This window comes from Armigeres subalbatus, chromosome 1, assembly GCF_024139115.2.
Source record: "Armigeres subalbatus isolate Guangzhou_Male chromosome 1, GZ_Asu_2, whole genome shotgun sequence".
Classification (NCBI taxonomy): domain Eukaryota; kingdom Metazoa; phylum Arthropoda; class Insecta; order Diptera; family Culicidae; genus Armigeres; species Armigeres subalbatus.
In genome coordinates this window covers 92,799,913-92,821,871 of record NC_085139.1, presented here as the reverse complement: position 1 = coordinate 92,821,871, position 21,959 = coordinate 92,799,913, and the positions used below count along the sequence as shown (strand labels likewise).

At 40.2% G+C, this 21,959-nt stretch overlaps 1 protein-coding gene across 5 annotated transcripts; it reads right to left on the bottom strand.

Annotated features, from left to right (window-relative positions):
• Positions 1-2,609: 2,609 nt before the first annotated feature.
• On the bottom strand, positions 2,610-3,901 carry LOC134224561 (nucleolin-like). 5 transcript variants are annotated; one of them, XM_062704242.1, is made up of 3 exons: positions 3,753-3,901; positions 3,335-3,421; positions 2,610-3,228 (listed from the first exon to the last, which is right to left on the bottom strand). In XM_062704242.1, the coding sequence occupies exons 2-3, from the start codon at positions 3,395-3,397 to the stop codon at positions 2,911-2,913; spliced, it is 381 nt and encodes a 126-aa protein (XP_062560226.1). In that variant the 5' UTR covers positions 3,398-3,421; positions 3,753-3,901; the 3' UTR covers positions 2,610-2,910. The 5 variants fall into 5 exon arrangements, with proteins under 5 accessions (XP_062560226.1, XP_062560146.1, XP_062560298.1 ...); XM_062704162.1 differs by having other exon boundaries at positions 2,610-3,231; positions 3,753-3,895; XM_062704314.1 differs by having other exon boundaries at positions 3,749-3,764.
• Positions 3,902-21,959: the final 18,058 nt, after the last annotated feature.

Sequence of the window (21,959 nt, the reverse complement as noted above, 5' to 3'; positions counted from 1 at the left end):
CGACTGGTATGACGGCGAATGTGAGCAGTTAGTGGAAGAGAAGAATGCAGCATGGGCGAGATTGCTGCAACACCGCACGAGGGCGAACGAGGCACGATATAAACAGGCACGGAACAGACAAAACTCGATTTTCCGGAGAAAAAGCGCCAGCAGGAAGATCGAGACCGTGAAGAGACGGAGCAACTGTACCGCGCTAATAACACACGAAAGTTCTATGAGAAGTTAAACCGTTCACGTAAGGGCCACGTGCCACAGCCTGATATGTGTAAGGACATAAACGGGAACCTTCTTACGAACGAGCGTGAGGTGATCCAAAGGTGGCGGCAGCACTACGAAGAACACCTGAATGGCGATGTGGCAGTCGAAGATGGCGGTATGGTGATGGACCTGGGAGAACGCGCCCAGGACATAATTCTACCGGCTCCGGATCTCCGGGAAATCCAGGAGGAGATTGGCCGGCTGAAGAACAACAAAGCCCCTGGGGTTGACCAACTACCAGGAGAGCTATTTAAACACGGTGGTGAGGCACTGGCTAGAGCGCTGCACTGGGTCATTACCAAGATTTGGGAGGAGGAAGTTTTGCCGCAGGAGTGGATGGAAGGTGTCGTGTGTCCCATCTACAAAAGGGCGATAAGCTGGATTGTAGCAACTACCGCGCAATCACATTGCTGAACGCCGCCTACAAGGTACTCTCCCAAATTTTATGCCGTCGACTAGCACCAACTGCAAGGGAGTTCGTGGGGCAGTACCAGGCGGGTTTTATGGGCGAACGCTCCACCACGGACCAGGTGTTCGCCATTCGCCAAGTACTGCAGAAATGCCGCGAATACAACGTGCCCACACATCATCTATTTATCGACTTCAAAGCCGCATATGATACAATCGATCGGGACCAGCTATGGCAGCTAATGCACGAACACGGTTTTCCGGATAAACTGATACGGTTGATCAAGGCGACGATGGATCGGGTGATGTGCGTAGTTCGAGTTTCAGGGGCATTCTCGAGTCCCTTCGAAACTCGCAGAGGGTTACGGCAAGGTGATGGTCTTTCGTGTTTGCTATTCAACATCGCTTTGGAAGGGTAATACGAAGAGCAGGGATTAACACGAGTGGTACAATTTTCAATAAGTCCGTCCAGCTATTTGGTTTCGCCGACGACATAGATATTATGGCACGTAACTTTGAGAAGATGGAGGAAGCTTACATCAGACTGAAGAGGGAAGCTAAGCGGATCGGACTAGTCATCAACACGTCGAAGACGAAGTACATGATAGGGAGAGGTTCAAGAGAAGACAATGTGAGCCACCTACCTCGAGTTTGCATCGGTGGTGACGAAATCGAGGTGGTAGAAAAATTTGTGTACTTGGGCTCACTGGTGACTGCCGAAAATGATACCAGCAGAGAAATTCGGAGACGCATAGTGGCTGGAAATCGTACGTACTTTGGACTCCGCAAGACGCTCCGATCGAATAGAGTTCGCCGCCGTACCAAACTGACAATCTACAAAACGCTCATTAGACCGGTAGTCCTCTACGGACACGAGACCTGGACGATGCTCGTGGAGGACCAACGCGCACTTGGAGTTTTCGAAAGGAAAGTGCTGCGTACCATCTATGGTGGGGTGCAGATGGCGGACGGTACGTGGAGGAGGCGAATGAACCACGAATTGCATCAGCTGTTGGGAGAACCATCCATCGTTCACACCGCGAAAATCGGACGACTGCGATGGGCCGGGCACGTAGCCAGAATGTCGGACAGTAACCCGGTGAAAATGGTTCTCGACAACGATCCGACGGGCACAAGAAGGCGAGGTGCGCAGCGGGCAAGGTGGATCGATCAGGTGGAAGATGACTTGCGGACCCTCCGTAGACTGCGTGGTTGGCGACGTGTAGCCATGGACCGAGCCGAATGGAGGAGACTCTTATATACCGCACAGGCCACTTCGGCCTTAGTCTGAATAAATAATAATAATAGTTAGGTTATCATTTTTTTCAAAATGATCTAATGCCTGCAATAGGCTTCCATGTCATACTAGAAATATTTTCAAATTAGGAGAAATTACGGCTTTGGCAGGTTTTGTTCTATTATTGTCAGGGGGATTTTTATTGACCAAATTTTATGAAATTTGGCCACAATATTCTTTGATATGCAAATAATGTTTAGGCCAAATTTGAGCCTAGTCAGTCATAAAAAAACCCTGCTAATAATAGAACAAAACCTGCCAAAGCCGTCATTCCCCCTATATATTAATAAATAAATAAACATACATTTATTGAAAAAAAACTAACCAAGAAATCAATAAATAATAGCACAAGGAGATTCTTTCAAAATAAATAAATACCTGTTTTTTTTACCTGGTATGGTGTAACTTAGATTAGTTTTCACTTTATTTCACTACTTTTTAATGCCGAAGGATATTTTCTGCTTTTTATTAAAATGTTTTGTTATATTCGCTGCTTGGGACGCACTTTTTTTCTTTTGCTTCTGTTACATAATAGAGTTATAGTAAAAAGAGCTATCTCTTGTTTTGAATTTCACACACCGAACAAATACATATGTGTACCCTAGTTGTTATACCATTATTTGGTTTTGTTTTTTTTTTTGTAACATTGAAAGTTTGTTAAGTGCTGAGTGTTGTTTGTCTCTATTTCTTGTTATCATTTTTATTCCGATCTGTTATGTAAGTGTGTATTATCTGCATAATATTTGCATTATATTCCTTCTACAATCTCTTCTTCTGTAATAAGTTGTGTAGTTTTTAGTTCATTTTGTTCAAGATAAGTTATTTGAATATAGTTGATACGAGATTCGTACTCTGAACTTACGGTGGCTTAATTTAAAGTACCATTGAGATTTGGTTTTCAAATGGAATTGATTATACTTAAGGGTGGAGAAAGGTTGACAATTAGTTTATGAGTCAGATTCGTCGTCGTTCTCCTCATTATCTTCGCTATCGTTCTCATCCTCATCCTCTTCGTCTTCCTCCTCATCATCGTCATCTTCCTCATCGCTTGATTCCGGCTTTTTCTTGCCTCTGCCGCGACCTTTTTTAGCTTCCGGCTTTTTGCCCTTGGCGGGCTTTTTGGCGGCAGCTTTCGGTCTGCCACGGCCGCGCTTTGGCGAAGGCTCGTCGTCGGACACCACGGCCTTTTCCTTCTCCTTCTCTTTCTCGTCGGCCTTATCCTTTGGAGAAGCAGCGCGGGCTCGCTTCTTCGGAGCGACGCTGTTCTGCTGTGAAGTGGGAACGGGTGGGTGGGGAGATCCAAAACGAGAAAAGCGAAAGTTGCTTACTATTGGGAAAAGCTTTTTACGACTCGGCAGAGCGCGGATGTACCTTTTCTGAATTCGGAGGGCGGCCTCGACCCTTTTTCGGTTCAACGACCTCCGTGTCCGACATCTTGGAGCGAGTACTTTTAATGCGCTGAAATTTTGGGAAAAAATATTCACAAAATTATTGATTATCTAATATTTTTTTCACATGGAAAACACAGCATCACTTTTCTTCGTTTTCTTTTTTTTGCCCATTAAAAGCACAGGGACGCCATTAGACTTTCATCTCGTCTCACCCACGCCGAAACGTGAATTTGGTTTTTATAAAAGCAAAATTCCACCGCTTGAGGAGATATTTCTAAACAATTTTCACTTATTTGCAACTTTACTAACCATTATGACTGTTTTCCACTATTTTTCATCCAAATCCATCCGATATTTTCAGCGGAAAAACTCACCTGTCTTCCGGAAAACGTACCTACCTTGTCGTCTAGCTGGCAAGCGCCGAAAAAGTTCTCAACTCGGGAGAAACAATATTCTTACGCGCCCTCCTTGCTCCTCGGTGATCCTTTTTCGAACATCCTCATCAGAGTAGTGGTATATCTGCTGGTTTTCCACACGAGACGCATTCCGGCACTTTTCCTTGCCGCCAGCGCGCATCGCACGGTGGGGTCTTTCTACCACCTATCTGGCTGATAGAGGATTCATTAAAATTAAGTTAGAGAAGAAACAGCATCTATGAAGAAAAATGAACTATGAACTTTTTTAATTAATCGAAATTACTTTCAGACGAAGATGATCTTTGAGAAGATGAATTTGAGACCTTTTTTCATCATTTCGGGACGAAAAAAAACAATAAGAAATGAAGAAAAGCAAAATCAATTTGATAAAATGCTGCTACTTAGCGTAAGGAGCTAACAGGGTAATTAACAGCAGAAATATTAGCAGGTTCAGCTTAGTTCAGCTGACTATGCAGGACGATAATTGCAACCACGTTATGGATTTAAGGTGTAAAACAAACAGCAGAATAAGCTCTGGCGTAAGTTATCAATTAAAATTGGTTTTGTCAGCATGACAAAGACCAATTCAATTGAAACGGGTATCGTCTTCAATATACCTTGAATCCAGCTGAAAATTAGAATGCCTTACTTCCCAGAATCAAGTATTTATAATCTCATATTCTACGCCTTAGAAAATAATTTGCATCTTTTGATTAGTGATGTGTTATGGATGCGAACTAGATACTTCTGAAATAGGGCATCACTCATTTTGATGTTTTATGACATATTTCGGGAATATGCACAAGACATCAAAACATACAAATATTATTCGCGTCCAGTCGTGTTTTCTTCAGTAAGCAGAACGATCGATCAGTAATCGAAATTTTGTGCTGCTTTTTTCTCCTGTTCTCCACTTCGACCAGTTATTAGATCTATTGTAGCGTTACCCGTATCCTTATCCTTATCCTTAGTGCATGTCGAATTACTCCATTACTATTGAGAAGCAATGCATTATCGGTTTCGAGACAGTTTGTTTTCTCAAGAACACCACGACAAGGTCCCGCTATTAAGACACTTCACAGAGAGCAATCTCATTGAAGGCGCGCCCCTTATCAAAATCAATCCTTACTTGAGAAAACAGAACAGTAATGCTGTTTTTGGCCATGCATCGGAGCTCTAGCCACACCCTTGTCTTGCTTCTAGAATATCTTAACCTAAACCTAAACCTAAAACCCGGGATTTAGCTCTATCTACAAGACTATTTTAAGCTAGAGAACTTGTTCAGTAATAAGAACTTCCGTGTGTTCCTCTCACTACCATTGTTCACCAGTTCATGAAGAGTTTGTACGTATTTAAGGTGATTATAGAATGAAGCCAGAAATCGGCCATTTTGTAAACCACGTGCTTTTCCAATATATTTTTCAAGAGCACGAGTTAAAAGAACCATAACGCGTATGGGGCTGAAATAATGTTAGATCGTTTGCTGAGTTATGCTGAACAATCATAATTTGAGTTTCGGCACTGTACGAAAACTATTGCATGAATTTGGGCTTTTGGAAATAAATGTAGATAAACGTGTGGTGAATTTGAAATTCACCACGGGCTTCATTCAAATTCACCACGTTTATCTACGTTCATTTCCAAAAGCTAAATCTGGCGCAATAGTTTTCGTGCAGTCTTCAACAAATTTTCGATTTTCCTGCAGTCAGTTCAGCCTAGGACCGAGGTTTTTTAACCAAATGCTTGAAAAGTTGCTTGCGCTGCATACAGTTTAGTCTCAAACAAGAGGAATTCGAGTGTTTCAATTGTCTGCAAGGTAACATTAATTATGTTTTATTCCTGTTTTATTCCTTATTTTTTCCATATTTTTTACCAGAATACGTGTTTTTGGACGATGATGCAGAATATATAAAAATTTCATTTTGACCAAAAATGTTACATAAGAAGTTTCTAAAACAAACGTTTCAATTATACATGACTGAAATTTCGAACCACGTATAAAAATGATCTATTTACGATTGGTTATCGCCATTGAAAAAAAGCACATCAAATTTTTATCTCGAAATAATACAATTTCATCCAGCCAAATCGAACCGAAACCTGTCTGCGAATCACAACTACAGAGCGGTCTTCTTCAGCAGTAAATCTACAGATGCACGCAGACCCTCGCAGACCGGCCGAGCGAGCCTCCGCCAGCCAGCCAGCCAGCCATGCCCAAAATACACAACTAGCATTAGCAGCGCGGAGCTTTTTTCCTGAGCGGGAGAAGATGCGAAAATTTTCACTTCTACCCCGGCCTCCCGGTGAGCGCACACCACCCACCTTCCCCGGGCTGGCTGGCCGGACGAGAAAAAGGCGAAAAACGCGCAAAGCTTTCGAACGACATCAACAAGCCGTGTGCCGTGCGGTGTGGGCATCAATCGATAATGGTCCTTCGGTTGGGTATGAGGACAGTATCTCCCGGGTACGTATCACGGAGGAAGGATGTTTGCTACGCACACGCACTTATGTTGCCAGTAGGGTGAGGCAAGGTAAATTAGACACAATATGGATGAATGAATGAATGAATTTATTTATTTATGCTGTTTAACATCAACATGTGTCCCAACCCAATGATGTGTTATAAACTAAACTAAAGCTGAAGTACAGTTTAGATGACAAAATACATACTCAACCCTCTTTTTACGTCACTTATTGGGGGGACGTAAACCGAATATGACGTAAAAAGAATTTTTGCTAAAATTTCTAGTACATACTTCATTTAATTTATTGATAGTGACGATACTTTCAAATACATTCACTTGCGTCTTACATGAGGTATTGTAAGATCTCTCCGAATCCAGCAGATGTTATAAGATCTCCAAATTGTCCTGAAGTTTGAATCAAATGGTCCACCGAATCAACCAAGGCTTCCATGATGTCCCCAGTGTCGGTGTTAACCCAATTTTGTCCTCCGATTATTTGTCTTTCACATCCGTCTTCAATTCTTGCATGTATGAAGTTGTAAGATCTCCAAATCGTCCTGGAGTTTGAATCAAATGGTCTACCGAATCTACTGAGGCTTGCATGATATCCTCAGCCACGGTGTCAACCCAATTTTCTTCTGAGTATTGGTCTTTTACTAACGTCTCAAATACAGGCATATTCGATATTGTAAGATCTCCAAATTGTCCTGGAGTTTAAATCAAATGATCTATCGAATCAACCAAAGCATTTATGATGTCCTAAGCCGTGGTATCAACTCAATTATGTACTCTGAGTATTTGTCTTTCACTTGCGTCTCAAAACAAGACATATGAGGTATTGTAAGATCTCCAAATTGTCCTGGAGTTTGAATCAAATGGTCTAATGAATCAACCAAGGCTTCCATGGTGCCCCCAGCCACGGTATCATCCCAATCATGCCCTCCGAGTATTTGTCTTTCACTTGCGTCTCAAGTCCATGTATATGAGATGTTTTAAGATCTGCAAATTGTCCTGGAGTTTGAATCAGATGGTCTACAGAATCAAACAAGGCTTCCACGATGTCCCCAGCCTCGGTGTCAACCCAATTTTGTCTTCTGAGTGTTGGTCTTTTACTAACGTCTCAAGTCCAGGTATATGAGGTGTTGTAAGATCTCCAAAATGTCCTGGAGTTTGAATCAAAAAATCTAATGAATCAACCAAGGCTTCCATGATGCTCCCAGCCGCGGTATCAACCCAATTATGTCCTCCGATTATTTGTCTTTCACTTACGTCTCAAGTCCATGTAAATGAGACGTTTTAAGATCTGCAAATATTCCTGGAGTTTGAATCAAATGGTCTACAGAATCAAACTAGGCTTCCACGATTTTCCCAGCTTCGGTGTCAACTCAATTTTGTCTTCTGAGCAATGGTATTTTACTAACGTCTCAAATACAGGCATATTCGATATTGTAAGATCTCCAAATTGTCCTGGAGTTTGAATCAAATGGTCTATCGAATCAACCAAAGCCTTCACGATGTCCTAAGCCGTATTATCAGGTCAATTATGTTATCTGAGTATTTGTCTTTTACTTGCGTCTCAAAACAAGACATATATGTATACAAATATTGAGAAAATTTCCCTATTTTGGTTGCAAATCTTTAGTCATGGTCTTTGGACATCAAATTATATCCAGTTGGAAGAATCAATTTTCATTGCATAAACTCATTTATATAACTATAGTTGGACAACGATACATATTTCCTCCCATTTTTTAAATTTGTTCTGCCTGTGATGGCTAATTAAATGATTTAAAACAAAAAAAAATAACTGGAAGATTCGGTAAACCACGGTAAACAAAATAATTACCGAGAACTCAGCGGAAAAAATACTGACTTTACCAGCATTTTTTTTGACATTTTATGAGTTCGAATCTTTACCGAATTTTCGGTATCATCTGAAATTACCGAGTTAAGTCTGCTGTTCAAAAACCCAGTAAAATTTTACCGACTTCGGTAATCGAAACTAACTGTGTATGAGGTGTTGTAAAATCTCCTAATTGTCCTGGAGTTTGAATCAAATTTTGTAATGAATCAACCAAGGCTTCCATGGTGCCCCCAGCAGACCATTTGATTCAAACTCCAGGACGATTTGGAGATCTTACTACATCTCATATGTCTGGATTTGAGACGCAAGTGAAAGTAAAATACTCGGAGGACATAATTGGGTCATTGCCGGAGCTATGGACATCAGGACCCAAGTAACCATGAAGCTGTATATGTTTGCAAATAATACAGCCATAAAAGTTGACTTATAGTGGAAAAAAGCCCTTTAACGACCGAAAAAATGCTTCATTACTTTGACATGTTGAAATAAAGCATTCGTAATGCTGAACTAGCGTATCGTTGCTTGGCAGTTGATGAATAAATGCATTTTTACATTATTAAAACTGTTCTAATACAATTAGCATTCAATATGCTGATATGTGATTGATAATGATAATAATTAATGCTTGATGATTACTTGGGAAAGCCTTGGTTGATGCTTCAGACCATTTGATTCAAACTCCAGGAGGATTTGGAGATCTTACTACATCTCATATGTCTGGATTTGAGACCCAAGTGAAAGACAAATACTCGGATGACATAATTGGGTTGATACCGCGGCTGGGGACATCATGAAAGCCTTGGTTGATTCGGCAGACCATTTGATTCAAACTCAAGGGCAATTTGGAGATCTTAGAACAACTCATATGCCTACATTTGAGACGCAAGAAAAAGACAAATACTCGGAGGACATATTTGGGATGAATCCGAGGCTGAGGAGTCTAGGGAATTCTTGGATGACCAGGAAAGGAACGGCTGCTTAAGGCATATTGAGTTTGGTTTAATAGATCATATAGAGCATGAACCATTCAATAAAAGAGATAACAGCCCTTTGGTATCGCGGGTAGACCTCAAGACCTATATTCCAGGGAATTCTTGTATGACCTGGAACGGAATTTGGTTCAATATATCAAATTGGGCATAAACCATTTTTTACAATAGATAACAGCTCTTTCGCTACGCTCTTTCGCTACGGTAGACCTTAGGTCCTCGGTTACGCGTGTATACTCCAGGAAATTAAAAATCAGGATTTTCCATTAGAGGAGTGTAGGATGAAATAGCCCTTTAAAAATAAATGAAAGAAAATACATCAATTTTTTATGTGAGTTCTACGTTTATCGTTTTCTCTGTATGTTTACACCTGTTTTCATCATTTACCGACTGAATTTTCCCAAATTTGTCGTATGTCTCGCTCGATTTCGATTATCTATCATATATAAGACACGATGCCGGTGAAATCCATATCTTAGAGCATCTATTTTGCCCAGCAGTATTGAATTGTTAAATTGAATTGTTTATACATCTTACTTGTTCGCCATTTTGACCAAAACATGGTTTAATTTCAAAACATTGAATGTTTAAGTAGCGGATGTTTATTATTATAAATATAATCATGAAAAAACAATATTAAAATACATTAATCGTGTTTATAATAAGAAATTTGATAGAAAAAAATTTGCTGTACGCTCAATTTTGTCACATCTAATAGGCGTATTTTGAGATTATTTTCAAATAAATGAACTTTAGAGAAAAAATTTCAACAATTTTATGTACGCATACATTGAAGGAAGGGATGAATATTGAAATGCAATAAAAACAACCGAGCCAAGCATTTAATTTCCTTTGTAATTTTCGAATGTGGTCAACTAATCCATACTGTACGCTCAATTTTGAGAGTGACTGTATAATGATACGAAACCAGATGATCGTAACCACACTTCTTATATTTGATTATTCCGACCCAACTGGCAACTAATCTAGCGATTTAGCTAGTTTCAGGGATTCGACTTTTCGTTTCAATGAGACTAAAGCAAGTGTTTTTTGGGCCTAGAAGAATTTTTTTTCGTCGTTTATGTTGAGGATAATTTTTCACCAATCATTTTTTTCTCTGAAATTAGCCTTGGAGGATAAACAAAAAACTTGCCTATTTGATGAAAATTCTTTTTAGTTTCATCACTTTTAACTCTAACTCACTTTTCGCGAGAATTATCGCAGAACAATCACAAAATGGTATGGCCGCGCCGGGATTCGAACCCAGAATAGTAACAATAAGAGCTGTGGGGATGCGCTTACTCTAGCCACACCACCACGCTATCTGCATGGAAGTGATAAGTTATTTTTTCCACATAAGCTACTACCATTTGCATTTATGATGCTAGGAGAATACTCGAATGTGAAAGAAAAAGAGCAAACCAACGTTTGGCGGCAATCGAAGTGAGCGATAAATGGTTATCACTCTCCAGGCAGTTTTTCTTTCCCAAAAAGCGATTTCTTCCCGAAAATTTTCGTGAGGGAGCATCCTGTGCTCCTGAGATTGAGTGAGCATTACGAACCCTGGCTAGTTTGCTTCGAAATTCTTGGTTTTTTACCTGTCAACAATTAAATACTTCACAATCTCTCTTTCTAAAACAATAACGTGAACTGGTTATCTAGTCATGTCATTTATATAATATTCCGGCAGAGGTATTGTAAACTTAGCGCCATCTTGAACTCCCGTTCAAAAATATTGTCCCACCAAAATATATTTCCACCAGTTCCTCCATATATGGGTGACGTCTTAACTGCAAGAACGATGGTTCAAGAACGACGTAAAGCAAAATCCAATGCTTTAGCTAGTTGCCATCCATTCGGAAGTGTGAACATTTGTTTTGGTACTTCAACACGGTAGTCTATTCTTCGGTGAAAAAGCAATAGATAGATTTCTCACAAAGTATTGCAAGCTGTTACTACCCGAGTACTACTTCTTAGTAAACCACACCTTGGATGGTTGGTTGGAAAAATGTTCATATAAGGTTAGAAAAGATTTTAAGAGAAAAAGGCTGGTATTCAAAGCATCCCTTTTACACATCAACTACACAGTCTTATTAAGGTACTCAAGCACTTTCAGAGGGGCCCTCCATAGCCGTGTGGTAAGATGCGCGACTACAAAGCAAGACCATGCTGAGGGTGGCTGGGTTCGATTCCCGGTGCCGGTCTAGGCAATTTTCGGATTGGAAATTGTCTCGACTTCCCTGGGCATAAAAGTATCATCGTGTTAGCCGCATGATATACGAATGCAAAAATGGTAACTTGGCTTAGAAACCTCGCAGTTCCCTTGTGTGGCCGGCTGGGTACCCGGGTACCTTTTTGGAATTCAATTCGCGATATCTAAATGAACTTTCATAGTAGGAGATTGAAACTCTGTCATATCCACAATAATGACGGTCAAAATCGATTGTACGGGTTAACTGAAATTTTGATTAAGGAGAGGTGGAGGGAGGGGTTCCGACATTTTTTTACCCTTTAAATGGCCGGGAGGGTACCCGGGTACCCACGAAACTAAAATGCTTATATCTTAGGCAATTTTAAACCGTTTTCAACAATTTTGGGCTCATTCGATTCAGAATTTTGTCCTTTATCATGCTATTTCAGGATTGGCCGGACTCTCAGATCACCGGGACATCTGGATTTCTAGGGACATGTCCTACATAGATTATACTGATCGTGGATTTCGATAGGTAAATAGCATTATCGGTATCAAACTTCTTGATATTTCATCAGCAAGTTGATTTTTATTGATTTGGGTCCATCAGACGAGCAGATATTCAATTGGCCATTCCAGAACAGGTTCCTCGAGGGGTCATAGGTGGCCATGGACATTTTTCAATGGAACCTCAACTATATGGGCATCAAACTTCTTGAAATTGCCTCAGCAGTGTGTTTCTGATTGTTTTAGAGCCACCAGACATGCTGACTTTAAAGTTCCCATTGCAGGACAGGACCCCGTAGGGTGTTAAGTGACCATAAATACTTTTCAATATAAATAGATATAAATAAAAAAATAGAAAGCTGCAGTTTTTTGTAATCCGTGTGTTGAAAGCCAAATCATTGCAAGGAGTACCCTCTGACACCAGAAGGCAACTAAGTGGACCACTGAAAGCTCCGAAACATCCGGAGAAGTTGCCGATTCTAAAAGTTTATCCTAGAAAACTGAGACTTTTTAGAATTTTAGTGTTGTAGCAATGAGCGAACAAAATCAATACAAGGACTACTCATTCATCCCGGATGGCCACTAAGTGGTTTTAGAAAGTTCTGGAACATCAGGAGAAATGACCAGGTGTAGAAGAGGTTTAGGGTCATTTGGCCGAATGCCGTTTGGCCGAATGCCATTTGGCCGAAAGGGTCATTTGGCCGAACGCCATTTGGCCGATTGGCCGAATAGTTGAAATACGTTTCCTTACAAAGTGAGTAGTGAGAAGGAAAAAGGAAGAAGGAAGAAGAAAGAAGGAAAAAGGAAGAAGGAAGAAGGAATAAGGAAGAAAGAAGACAGAAGAAGGAAGAAGGAAGAAGGAAAAAGGAAGAAGGAAGCAGGAAGAAAGAAGAAGGAAGAAGGAAGGGAAAAGGAAGAAAGAAGAAGGAAGATGGAGGAAGGAAGAAGGAAGAAGAAAAAGAGAAGAATGGAAAATGAAGAAGCTAGAAGAAAGAAGTAAGAAGGAAAAGGGAAAAAGAAAGAAGAAAAAAACAAAAACGAAGGAAGAAGGAATAAGATATAAAAAAGAAGGGAAAAGGAAGAAGGAAAAAAGAAGAAGAAGGGCTAAGGAAGAAGGACGAACGAAGAAAGAAGAAGGAAGAAGGAAAAAAGAAAAAGGAAGAATGAAGAAGTAAGGAAAACGAAGGAGGAAGGAAGAGGGAAGAAGGAAGAAGAAAGAAGGAAGAAAGAAGAAGTGAGAAGAAAGAAGGAAGCAGAAAGAAGGAAGAAGGAAGAGGAAAGAAGGACGAAAGAAGAAGGAAGGTAGAGGACGGAAAAAAGAAGCAAGAAGAAAGAAGGAAGAGGGAATAAGGAATAAGAAAGTAGGGAGACCACTCGTAAACTAAGCTAATTTTTTTAACTATTCGGCCAAATGGCCTAACAGCGTAGAAGATTATATTTTGAAGTTGCGATTTTTTTATAAATCTATTATTGGCGCAATGCCAGTTCTGGAAATCCTAAAGACTATTACTTGTTGTAGCATTGTGAGAGTAAAATCATTGCATGACCAACGCATTGACCACCATTGGTCATCTGGCGCTGAATGTCCGGAACACCCATAGTAAAGACAAATTCTTGAAAATCGTCCTAGAATACAGTGGTTTGTTATGAATGTGAGAGAAAAACTCCGCTAAATGGTCCTCCGAAACATTCTGAGAAAAGGGCCAAATTTTAAATTCATCCTCATAAACCGTACTGTTTCACAAAACGATTTATGCATCAAAATGAGAGCAATATCATTTCAAGAACCAAACGTTGATCCCGGGAGGCCACTAAGTGGTGCTCCAGCTCAGGAATAGCCGAAAAGGTAATCAATTCTAGAAACTCGCCCTAGAAAGCTGCGACTTTTTTTGTAGTTGTGTGCGATCAAAATCAATTCGAGGATCATTCATTGACACCGTGTGGCCGTTAGGTAAACATCTGGAAGCTTCGGAACATTCGAAGATGTGCCAATTTTTAGGTCGCCCTAGAAAGTTGTGAGTTTTTAGATATCGCTTGTTGAGAAATGTGAGAGCATAATTGATGCAATCTAAACGGCCACAATACATCCAATAATACTGCGACTTTCAATAAATCGTTCGTTCACTTCAAGTGGTGGAATAAAATGGGATAGTTCTAAATCGTCTTATGACAAGTGAAGACACTCCACTAGAAGCTCTAAACAACCTTGGACTGACGTATTGTAGAGCTCCATAATTGTCAATCTTGTGTGATATTCCTCCAGTTTTCATAAACTTTTAGGGTTCCAAGGTCCGATACCACCGCGCGCAGCAGCCACGAAGTCGCTGGCTTCTATCCGGATCTCTGGTGAATATTGTTTTCGCTATTCTTTCTTCCGGCATTCGCATTAAGTGACCGGCCCTCTGGAGTTTGCCGTATTTTATACGATTCACAATATTTTCTTCTTTATACACTTGATACAGCTCGTGATTTATGCGTCTGCGCCACGATTTTTTTCTAATTTCCCATCGAGAATTGTACGTAGCACCTTTCGCTTAAAAAACCCCAAAAGCTTTCCGGTCCACCTCTTTTTACATCCTAACGAATCAGAGAAAATTTCGTTTTCAATATTCGAGGAAGCCCCTATTCGCAGCAGCAATACGTCTTTTCACTTCACAGGAAACGTCATTGTCACATGTCATGTGTTCAAAGATAAACAAATTCTTCAACAACTTCCCCATCAAGCACTACCTCAGCACTTCACTGAATCGTACGCTGCTTTGAAATCAATAGACAGAGGGTGAGTCTGCAAGTTGTACTCCCGAAATTCATAAAGGATCATCTTCAGGCTAAACATCTCATCCGTCGACATATCATCGGCCTTCACGGCCAGACAGGTAGATTTTGAAACTGGAACGACGAAACTGATTAGACTAGCCAGATTCTGCATCTACTGAGGGAGCGCATTTAGTTACAGATTTTTGTTTCACACACATTATCAGTGGATTCAGAATGCAAGTCAATGTAGGGAAGGGGGTGGAAATGATGATGCAATCACTCGCCCACTGCAAGCCGAATATACCTCTGTTCGTACGGAATTTATTGGAATTGTTGGGTTGAGGTTCGAGAGGCAGCGTCTTGGTTAACGATCTGTCAATGTTATAGATAGAAAGCAACTGATGAAATTTCTAATTGGATGTAGGAAACGAGCTCTTTAGTTCATTTCCAATTCTAGCAGAAACGGCTAGAAAAGTCAAGTTGAAGGTATAGGAAAAGAAATGGAAATGGTATGGAAGTCCATTTCCAGTTCTAGCGATTGCTAGAGATAAATATAAAGAATGATACAAAGTAGGAGAATGGAACGGACTTTGGATTGAACCCACGACTTCCTGCGTATGAGGCAGAAGCAGTAGCCTTATGACTACCAAGCCCGCTCTCGTCTCCTTCTTTTTTTACTTTGTTAAAAAATATTGTTCACGATTACGCAACTGTTGAAAACAAAATGTAAGAAATGACGATTGCTTCGGGAATTCCGGTATTTCAGGAGGACTTCTTGGTGGCCACTCGGGATCAATGAATGATATTCGCAATCACGCGCTTAGAATCATAAGAGCGTAACTGTATTGATCGATTTATCTTCGACGATATTTTCCTTTTATCAATGTAGTGAATTGCGGTAGTTTGCCGAAGGTTCATTATTGTAATGAAGGATGATTGCATCTTCTACCTGAAGCAAATATAAAATCGATGAAGAGAAATCGATCAATACAGTTACGCTCCTATGATTCTAAGCGCGAGCAAAGACTGTGCTTCTATACTGCTAATACAAACGATTTTCGAAAGTTTCTAGAACGAACTGCAATAATTGACCACTGCTCTGGATGCCTCTGCATTTCTGGGGCACCATTTGGGGACCACCAGGTAGCCCTTGCATTAATTTTGTTCTCAAAACAAATGACGAATTTCAAGAATTAACCACTGCTCCGGATGATTCGGAGCTTCCCAAGGATAACTTAGTGTCCACCTGGAGTCAATTATGGCCCTGGAAACTACTTTACAACGGATTGTTTATAAGAAAAGGCGCAAATTTCTAGAACAAACTTTTTCGTAGTATCAGATAGAGGCCACCCAGGATCGAAGAGTAGTGCATGTATTGGTTTTGATATGAATCGATCATATCTCCGAGTGTCTGGAATCTTATGGTGGGTCTCCTGCTGGTCACCCGGCGTCAATGAGTGGCCATTGCATTTATTTTGCACTCACATTGCTAGATAAATTGATTTAAAAGAATGAGCTCTGAAAATGTTAATGAACATTCTTGACTCCTCGGGGAACCTATTCCGGAATTGGAGATCCGGGGTGAACTTGTTTGATGAACCCAAATAGATCAGAAATAAACGCTTGAGACAATTTCAAGAAGTTTGACACCCATATTGTTGGGCTTTCAATGAGAAATAATTTTGGCCAACCCCGGCGCCCGGGGAACCTGTTCCAGAATGGCCACTCCTGAGTCAACTTGTCTGATCATTAAAGACATACGCAAGAGTTAATTTCATGAAGTTTGATACCCATATTGTTGATGTTCCATTGAACAATGTTCATGGCCACCTATGACCCCTCGTGGAACCTGTTCTGGAATGGCCAATCGAAAATCTGCACTTCTGATGGACCCAAATCGATAAGAATCAATCTACTGATGAAATTTCTAGTATCATTTATGCAGGTCAGTATCATTTATGCAGGACAAGTTCCTGGAAATCCGGATTTTCCAGGAATCGAATTGACCGGATCGGTTCATCCTGGTAACATCTTTATAGAAGAGAAAATTCTGAATCGAATAAGCCCAAAATTGTTGAAATCGGTTGGAAATTTCCAGAGATATAAGCATTTCAGTTTCGTGGGTACCCGGGTACCCTGCCGGCATGTTAAGGGTTTTTTTTTTGCCGGTCACACAACGGTTAATAACTGTGGAAGTGCTTAATGAACACTAAGCTGCGAGGCGGCTCTGTCCCAGTGTGGGGATGTAATGCCAATAAGAAGAAGAAGCACTTTCAGGTGCTGTAAATTAAGCCGAGAATAAAACAGTTTTGCTTGGTAATCTTTTAATTAATTGATTAAGCGATCTACAATTCATATACTTTATCTATGGGTGTAGAAACGTGTATCCTGAAATTTGAAGTATTTCCATGGGTATATACATTACATTGTTACGCTCTCCGTGTAAAAAAAATCAGCTCGTTGTAGAAAAAAAAGTTTTTTACTCGTATCGTGCAGAATGAATGCAACTTTGTTAAACTTTGGAGTTTTTTTCACACAGTTGTGTAAACATAGAATCGAGGGTATTCCATTACCTATGAGATAAAATTGGCCAACCCTTGAAAATATATACACCCGATTAGAACTGGTATGTATTTTCTGCTAGAACTCACATGAAAAATTGATGTATTTTTTTACATTTATGGGCTATTTTACCCTACACTCCCCTAATAAAACATCCTGATTTTTAATTTCTACTTAGACAAAAAAGTTTGAACAGTTTTCACTAGATCGGAAAACATCAACTTAAGTATGCGAACTTTCTTTTGAATAAACAGTGTTGCAGAAAAAAGCGATTTTCTTAGAAATTCTTGAGTTGGCGCTTCTGAAGTATATATGAGATGAAAGATCTTTAGTTCCTTAATTGCCTTACGGGTTTAGTTTTTTATCCTAGATCTGTTGGTGAAAAATATTCCGTTTGGAAAAACGACAATTTTTGTAACGAAAAAGTTCATTTTCTCCTAAAGTAAACCACTTTATAACCATATTAAACACTTGGTATGAAGTACTAATTGAGTAGGAAAAGCGTGCAGAATTTAAACAAAATCGGTCAGTCATTGCCAAAGTTATTGCATTTTTAAGGTTTTTCGATTTTGGAACAATAATTTTTGAAGGGCCGTCTTACCCCACTGCCCATCAATGAAAAAATCTGAAAATTTGCCAAATGTCTTCTCTTGCATATATGAACAAACCCTGAAAATTTCATTCAAATCGGAGAATATCGATACAAGAGGGGGTCGCGCTTCTCGCGAACTGGCTCTTAACCTTCCGCAACTCGCTTCAACTTTCATAACACGAGAACTCGCGTGTTGTAAAAAGTACAACAGTCCTAAAATCCGTTATAATGAAGCCAATTCAAATGATATCAACGTGATTTTTTCGGGAAAATAATAAAGGGGATATATTCTCTCATTGAGGACATTTTTTAAGTCCAATGGATCTTCTGCTGGTCCTCCGGAAGATCCGGAACCAACGGAACACCGGTGAAAATAGTCCATCTTCACAATAAATGGCGCAATGTTTCTTATAAGAATTCTAAAAACTCTAAAAACTCTGAAAAAAATCTAAATCCATCTATAATCCCATGCGGCCCTATGAGTCAAGAAAAAAATGATTTAGAATTCTCCCACTGAGCGGCGCTAGTGTACATGAAAATACCAGTTTGGTTCGATATCTCGAGATCTATGGGATTTAGGAAATTTCCGTATTCTCAGCGCCGTAGCGTGTGGTTGGCTGGGTTGGCCCTCGCCAAGGGCGCCTGGCCTTAGGGGGGCGCCAAAATCCATAATTCCGCTATAGGAAATGATGACAAATTATTCAAAAATTCACCAGTTCAAAGTGATACAAATTTAACCTTTTATTACGATTCTCTCGGGGACTATATACATAATCAATACATTTGACGTCTTTCCAGAAGGCCCTGTTCCATCAATAACTGATACAGGTTGTTACCGAATGGTATCACTTTGTGTATGATGTTGGAATGCAGGGAAATTATTTGTCAAGTTAGTGTCTAAAGCCTGTCCACGTTAAATTTCGGACACCCATCATCCAATGCGATTTTTTTTAAATTTTCACAAACCACTGAGGAGATCAATTTACACGACAGTTGAATCTCTCCGCTTTATGTTATTCTTTCAGCGGGTTTTCCTTTTTGTCCAAAGAGATAAAATGGCTACAAATCAGTTAGACATTTTCTCGGTGTCCGAAATTTAACGTGGACAGGCTTTAATCGTAATTTAAGAACGGGCAAAGTGGGTGGCAAATGAATACGGTTATCAAAAATATGTGTTCCAGTGTCTTCGATGAAGAAAGGAATGAAGCGATCAGTCGAGGTACGAGATACTAAGAACCTACAGCCAACTCGCATCTTTGAAGTTTGTTCCTTTCCTCGTGAAACTCGGAATTTGATGATAAGTGGTTAATCAGCCCAAATAGTCAGTCTGATAGTTTGACGTTCGGGAACGAACTAAGTGGAAATCCAGCTACGTGCATGTGTGGTGATTGCGCTTTTTCTACGCCTCTTAACAACTGTAGGTGTTATTACCACGAGAACGCCATCTTGCAAATCGGCGTCCTGTTGCTGTTAGTTTTCCGCGTGCCTAAGTGCACCTCCGGAGCGAGGAATTACCATTTGGCTGGCCAACGTTTGGTTATTCGTTTCCGGGGTTGGCAACTGTTGGCCCCAGTTCTGTGAGACGACTTCCGTGGACCAAAGCTATCCGGTCGGCAGACGACTTCCAGTGAGCGGTGCGTATTGAAGAAGCCGATCGTCCCCGAGCTTGGCAAGACCTGTCAAGTGAGAATCACCGAGGTTGCCAACATTTTGCCCAGAGCTGCCGGGACTTCTCGTATTCCTGAGGGTACTTTCTCGTCCGGACCGACGGGCGGTACCACGCCACGAACGCCATTTTGTCATACGGAGTCCTGATAACGACAGCTATTATTCGTCCCAGCTTTTCTCACGTATCGTGCCAACTAACGCCGTGTTATCGGCTTCCGTCAACGGATGAAAATTCCGGAATTTACCTCGGCCATAAGATCGTCGAGAGGCAATACCTCGTGGACGCCGCAGGGTCATTCGACGACCATCTGACCAACGACCATCAAGCTACACATCGCGCCAGTACCTAACGCCATCTGCGATAGTGCCATTGCTAACTGACCAAGCCATTGCCACTGTATCTCATCGTCGCCCATACCGCTGAATAAACCATAAAGGTAAAGTGTTAAGAATAAAGTCCTTGGGACCTGGGAGGAAGGAGGCTTGTTGCGCCCACCCCGGAAGCTGCCGTTGCACACTGGTTCAGAAGCCCCCAAAACGTGCGTTTTTTGGTTTTCGACCTGAAAACTACATTTTAGAGTCATGATGTTCTCAGAAGAGTTGAAGGATGTTTCTTGGGATTTCTTTTGATAAGAAAATATCAATGATCTATCCACCTTGAAGGGCGTTATGAAATAAAAAAAATACGCAGATGTACAAAAGCAGTGGTTGTTCTCTACAATGTTATAAAGAATGTGAATTGGAACATCTTTTCTGAAGACACAATATTGGACAAACGGTTTTGTAAGGAATTAGAGCACGTTTTGTCTGAATTAAAATAGTCTTTAATGTACGTTTTTCAGTACAACTGTTATGTAAACAATTAAAAAGTGGCTAACATGATTAGTTATTTATTGCATGGTTACAATCTCGACAAATGACAGCCATTCGTCTTAAATGTGGCTGTTTCGTCTTGATGGAGATTGTTACTGTGCAATAAAAAACCAATCATGTTAGCCACTTTTTAATTGTTTACATAAGAGTTGTACTGAAAAACGTACATTAAGGACTATTTTAAGTTGATTCAAAACAATAGTGGAACACGACGGAACAAAACAAAACATTGTTCATTTGGTACCGTCGTGCGGGGCTTCTTTTGATTCCGGGGCTACTTTGGATTTTAATTTTTGAAAAACTAAACGGAAAAATACCAAATTTGTAACAGAAAGTTGCCGTCCAACTATCAACAAGACATCCGATTGGTGATAATGATAATTTTATAGTAATTTTCGTTATAATTCTTGTTTTAAAATGTCCAAAGTAGCCCCTGATTTTTCAAAAGAAGCCCCGCACGACGGTAGCTTAAAACCGAATCTTTCAGATGGTGGCTGTTTGGCTTGCCGCCTCTTGCCACTTTTCATGGTGTGTTGATGTGAAAATTGAATATTTATTCTAAAGATTCCTTAACAACTTTGACAGGTTTCAAGATAGATCAAAGTAGTCTTCTAGACAAACATGTTTTTTGTCATTATGCACAACTTTCTAGAATAAACCATAGTGCCTAAATCATTTCCAAAAAAGTTATGCTCAAAATATGATTTTTGGGGGTCATTCATATAAAAAGTGCTCTAATTCCTTACAAAACCGTTAGTCCAATATTGTGTCTTCAGAAAAGATGTTCTAATTCACATTCTTTATAACATTGCAGAGAACAACCACTGCTTTTGTACATCTGAGTAAATTTTTTATTCCATACCGCCCTTCAAGGTGGATAGATCATTGATATTTTCTTATCAAAAGAAAGCCCAAGAAACATCCTTCAACTCTACTGAGAACATCATGACTCTTAAATGTAGTTTTCAGGCCGAAAACTAAAAAACGCACGTTTTGGGGGCTTCTGAACCAGTTTGCGTTGGTCAGACCAGCAGCTTGGGATCTAGCCTAGTCCCTTTCTGGGAACTCCCAGGGTCATAATGGTCGGCATGCTCCCCTAATTTGGGAATGTCTTTTTCATTATTTACTTGATGGAGAAGAAAGTGGAGGGAAAACGGAAGGAACAGGAAATGCAAATGAAAAAGGCGCATGAAACAAGCTTCTGGGGAAGGAGCCCCAGATAAGGACTTCAATAAGCCAAAGGTGAAGCGTAAATCAAATAGGGTAAATCACTACTTGGGCCTATGGACCCGGTTCCCGGCTCACTGCACAGAAAACTAATGATTTAAACTGTTTGGAAGTCGTAGGTTTACGGTTGATAATTTTAAAAGTCTCCCATTTATTTTCACAATACTCAATATTTTTCTATCACTTGTTTTACTCCTAATTGATTCAATTGTAGAAAATAAAAATGTAGAAATCAAAATTTCACTCTCCGATGCCACACCACTGAGCCGGAGTGATTCTTTCCACTTTTACAAAACCGTATTATCGAATAAACACCTACCTGAAAATCGTCACAGTGCTCGATACAACCATTGCATGAAGCTGTTAATCACCACACCATAATTCTAAACACCCGCACTTCAATTATTATTATTTGTTCGTTTCACTAGAACTTATTTAAACATACTAGAATACATTTTAAAATGTATTCACAAACCGAACAAAAATTCACCTCG